This window comes from Poecilia latipinna, unplaced genomic scaffold, assembly GCF_001443285.1.
Source record: "Poecilia latipinna isolate Pla-1442-1.1 unplaced genomic scaffold, P_latipinna-1.0 Scaffold208, whole genome shotgun sequence".
In the NCBI taxonomy this organism is placed as follows: domain Eukaryota; kingdom Metazoa; phylum Chordata; class Actinopteri; order Cyprinodontiformes; family Poeciliidae; genus Poecilia; species Poecilia latipinna.
In genome coordinates this window covers 346853-351881 of record NW_015112824.1, presented here as the reverse complement: position 1 = coordinate 351881, position 5029 = coordinate 346853, and the positions used below count along the sequence as shown (strand labels likewise).

The 5029-nt window shown below is 36.9% G+C and overlaps 1 protein-coding gene across 1 annotated transcript in view; it reads left to right on the top strand.

Moving 5' to 3' along the window:
• The window catches only part of LOC106946808 (bromodomain-containing protein 4-like), a 37746-nt gene that overhangs the window by 16169 nt on the left and 16548 nt on the right, over positions 1-5029 (top strand). Inside the window, exons 9-10 of the mRNA XM_015031430.1 lie at positions 2193-2321; positions 4041-4262. Coding sequence (XP_014886916.1) covers positions 2193-2321; positions 4041-4262 — 351 coding nt within the window. The remainder of the gene's footprint in view (positions 1-2192; positions 2322-4040; positions 4263-5029) is intronic.

Genomic DNA, 5029 nt, shown 5'->3' with positions numbered 1-5029 from the left:
TGAACTCAATCTGTCACTTCAAGGAAAAATGGCAACCGTCTTCAATTTGGCAGATAAAGTAGCTGCATTTAAAGCCAAATTGGATTTGTGGGGACGGCGCGTGAACAAAGGCATATTTGACATGTTTCCAACATTAGCGGGGATTTTGGGTGAGAATGAGCCTGAGCCTTCATTTTCCCAGCTGGTGCACGATCACCTGTCTTTGCTTTTAAAGGAGTTCGAACGCTACTTCCCAACCACAAAAGACCCACGAACTGGCAAGGAATGGATCCGCGACCCATTTGTCAACAAACCAGCTGAATCTAGCATGTCTGTGCAAGAAGAAGATCAGCTGCTGGAGATCGCAAATGACGGCGGCCTTAAAAGTATGTTTGAGACAGCAACTCTGCCGGTGTTTTGGATTAAAGTCATGGCAGAATACCCTTACATCGCCACCACAGCACTGAAAACCCTGTTGCCATTTCCGACATCATATCTATGTGAAGCGGGGTTTTCTGCAGTGACAACAACCAAAACAAAACAACGAAATAGACTGAACATAAGCAACACACTTCGGGTGTCGTTGTCCCCCATTATTCCCAGATGGGACCGTCTCCTTGGAGACAAACAAGCTCAAGGCTCTCATTAATGTGTCGTTGTCAGGAGTTAAAATTTTCATTAAAATAAAATGTTCTTTATATTTGTTTTTGCGGCGTATCTGTATCTTATTTTGAAGGGATGTTTAAACGTTACGTCACCGCACTTTCTGATTGGCTACCTGTCACATTCCACGGGTTGCGTTCTAGCTTCCAGTCAGGGAAAACCCCACACGCGGTTACAGAGGATTATCAGTTGGGTAAAAAAAAAGGTAATTCTATCAGATTACCATAAACTGTCAGGATAGCATACATGCTGTGAGTACCATGCCAGCGCATGCACATTAAGTCCGACCGTCAGTGGAGTTGTCAGTATACGCAACAAGTTATGACGAAAATAAGTAATTAAATTGTTTATAATATGACATAATGTGATAACTAGATGGATATACATGCGTTGTCGTGGTTTCAAAGTGTGTTTAAAGCAGGTCTGGCTGCAGCTGGATGCCATACAACTGTTAATAACCAAGTGTATGATGATCTACGTCATGATTCTATGTTGCTGATTAAATAAAATCATATGGTAATGACAGCGTATGCATGTCTGAGCTAAGCGTACGACTATCTGACAACGTATGACAGAACACCGTGAGTTCGTGCTAAGCGTATGACGATCTGACCTGACAGAACACCCGTTCTTTGTTCTAGTAATGCTCTGTGTACACTGCATCATTATTTTATTTAATTATGTACGTTGATATTTAAATTAACAAATAACTAAAACACAAGAACGAAAGAGCACGCAGAGCATGCACATTGCTCTTTGATTGTTTTTGTTCAAAGTGGCAGCTGTAATGTCTGCCATGGTGTCAGACTACCTGGCTTCATGTACTGGGATAGAGAGAGTGAAAACAGTCACGATGAGCGCCTTCTGTTTGGTTACTTCTTGCTTGTTGCTCCTTGGTCAGTGGTCAGGTTTGAGCGTTATTTCCCGTCAGGGCATTGCCTCAATTGCTATGTTTAATGGTGCAACAGTGGTGGTTTCTTATATGAGCAATATGGGCAAATGAGACTCGGTCTCGACTTCCCTCGGTCTTGGTCTTGACTTGGTCTCGGACCCTTAAAAGTCTTGGTCTTGTCTTGGTCTCGGGTTAGGTGGTCTTGAACACAACACTGGCTTCGGGTGTGTGAGGAGAATCAAAATTATTTCTATTTGCCAACGACTGGAATATGTTTTTAGATTATTTAAAATATTTTTCAAATTTAGACATTATGTACTACCCCTTTAAATAACTTATGAAAGCCCAACAATGACGTCGAGGCTTTTCAACTTTTTGATTGGTTGATTCTATTGGTGGGACTCAATTTAAGATTTTAAGTTAATTGTAGGATTTGTAATTAATCTAATTTTAATCCAAAATGGTTATCTAGAAAAATAATTGAATAATTTGAGTTTGTAGAAATAGTTTCACAATTCTAAATTACCTAAAACAGGAAAAGTTGATCATTTAATATTGACTCATAATCTTAGTTATACATTCATTTGAATCAAATGATATTTTAAAATGTTTTGTCATGAATATTCTGATCATTCCAAATGGTTTTTGTCTCCTTCAGAAAAAGCTGGATAACAGGCAGTACAGAGACGCTGAAGAGTTTGCTGCAGACGTCCGGTTGATGTTCTCTAACTGTTACAAGTACAATCCTCCAGATCACGATGTTGTTTCCATGGCGCGTAAATTACAGGTAAACGCAGCCGCGCACATAGGAGCAAAAACAATCTGGCATTATGAATTTATTCATCTGATTTTAAAAAATAAAAAAATCTGAAAGACTCCAGAGAAACACAACTTATGATGTGCTGCTATTTGGGATTTTACAGGAAGAAATCTTCTGTTCGCATTATTTCTGGTTGGATCATCACTAATAATAATCTGTTGGCTCATTTTTCAAATAATCAAGGTTTTCTACACGTTTGTTTTTTCCTGTTTAAAACCGCTTTTTATTTCAATCTATTTTTTTACAAAGTGAATTCATTTAAAATGTACTCAAAACTTTGCTCTTTAAAAAGTGAATTATATGTGAAAAGCGCCATTGCAGCTTGACACAAATAAATATGTGCATCTCAGTGTAATGTGTATTTAAAAATAAAAATCCTAGAGATTCAAATTGTCAAAAATTATCAGGCTCAACTGGAAATAAACAAGTGATAAGTCTCGGGTCGGAGTGCAACTCCAAAGAAAAAAATACATATTTATTAGGTGTATGTATTTTATAATGTTGCTTGTTGAATTTGTATAACATGCACATTGTCTACACTAACAAAGTGGGACGTAGAAATTTATATTGGGTTTCTGTGCATGAATACACAAACTAACACAATAACAGGAAGCTGTAGCAAACGATCGGTCTAACTTGAACTTTAAACACTTTCAAGAGACAAACGACTCGTGTTGTTTTTTTTTTCAGTTTCACTCTGCACTCAGCTGCAATTCACTTAAAAAAAGTTTCAACTCCAAACCATTAAAGATTAAAATGGTTTTATTCCTCATTAGATGGTAATTAGATGCTCCGCTCGCTATGTTTGTTTTGATGTAGTTGCCCAGAAAGGGAACACACTCTCTGCACACAGCACTTTGTAGGAAGACTGTCTTTTTATGTCAAACATTAAAAAAAATAAAAACATAAAATGTATATTAAAAAAATTTATTTAAAAGAGTTTCCTGTCACTGATCGGCCCACTCAAGCTGAAAATCCTCTGATTCCAATCTTCCCGTTCATCTTTACTGACTTCACCTCATTTCTTCACTGGGTTTCATTTTTATTTTCAAGAATTTCTGCATAGATGTTTCTGGAAGCTTTCATTTTTTTGTGTTTTGTTTTTAATGAATACATAACATTTTAATTCAAAGCACAATGTTGCTACAATTTGATGCATTAACGCCACCTTGTGGAAGCAAGCAGGATTGCCACAGTCATTTATTAGAAGATTTAATGTTTCAATTTAGTTTTAATTTCTTTACAGATCTGTACCGATCCACTTATTTTAAACTTCTGATACCGATATGAGGTTTAGTATCAGTGAGTCCAATACAGAGGAAAAGTGCTGAATTTACTTAGATTAAAAATGCTCCATCAGTAAACCATTAGTTTCACACACTCAGTCAACCACGTATAAATAAACTGCAATAAACCTTCATTCAAATGGTTCAGAACGTGCAATTAGAAAATCTAAATATAACATAAATAATGAAACATGATGTCACGCAGAAAACAAAGCATAGAGTTGGACTGAATAGATCTGCCCATACGGATCAGGCACATTGTCACCGACATCTAGAAATTATTTATACTTTTTCTTAACTTTAGGATTCATAATAATCTAAGCGTCCTCAGTCCGTCTTGTTTTGAAGTAGGAAACTTTTTGACCTGAGAGTTTCTGCTGCTGTCCTCCACCACCAACAGGACGTGTTCGAGATGCGCTTCGCCAAAATGCCTGACGAGTCCGAAGGGCCCATCCCGGTCCCCACGCCGTCGTCGGCCCTCCTCTCCGTCCCCCCCACTCGACAAGCCCCTCCTCCGTCTGCTGCGTCGGAAGACGACAGCTCCAGTTCCTCCGACTCCGAGTCGTCCAGAGGAGACTCGGAACAGGAACGACAACAGCGACTGGCTGAGCTACAGGAGCAGGTCGGAGCATTGCTGTCCAAACATTTTCAACCTTTGGCTTTTGTTTTACATTAAAATGTCAAAAACTATTTATGATTTTCAATAAACCTGTTGCAACAAGCAATTAGTCACATGATGAATTAAAATGAGCTCAGATTTGATGCTGATGATCAATATTGTCTGAATTATGTTTACTTAAACTTCTTAGTTCCTTTTATTTATGGTTTTATGTGGTTTTTATTTCTGCTTTATTTATTGTGTTCTCCAAAATATTTGTCCAAGATATTTCTGAATATTTTTGATTTTTAAAATAAGCCGAGTTCCAGGGTTCAGCGTTCTTTATAAAATTATGCTCAGTAGTATTTGAGTTAGAACTTGCATTATTATGCCATTATCAATATATTTACTGAATATGTTGGTCTCAAAACAGCAATACAATCGCAGGAGTTTATCTATCATCCAGTTAGATTTATTTTAATAGGTTCTGACAAGGTTATTTAAAATAAATAAATAAATTCTTGCATGTTTCAGGTTGAATATATTTGTCTAGATTTTTTTGGTGTGTGTATTTTCTGCAACGTTAGGAAATTGTTCACTCTTATTTTACTTGGGTTTTCAGCAAAAATCACTGGATGCTTCTGGTTTAATTCATTTAAGTTAAAAGCCAATACTTTTTCAATTTTTCAAAAAAAAAAAAAAAATGTGCTTTTTTTTTTTTTTTTTGGTCCGGCAGGGTAAATTTCACTAACATTTTTTTTTTTTTTTTGTCTGCATCCACCGTTTCAGCT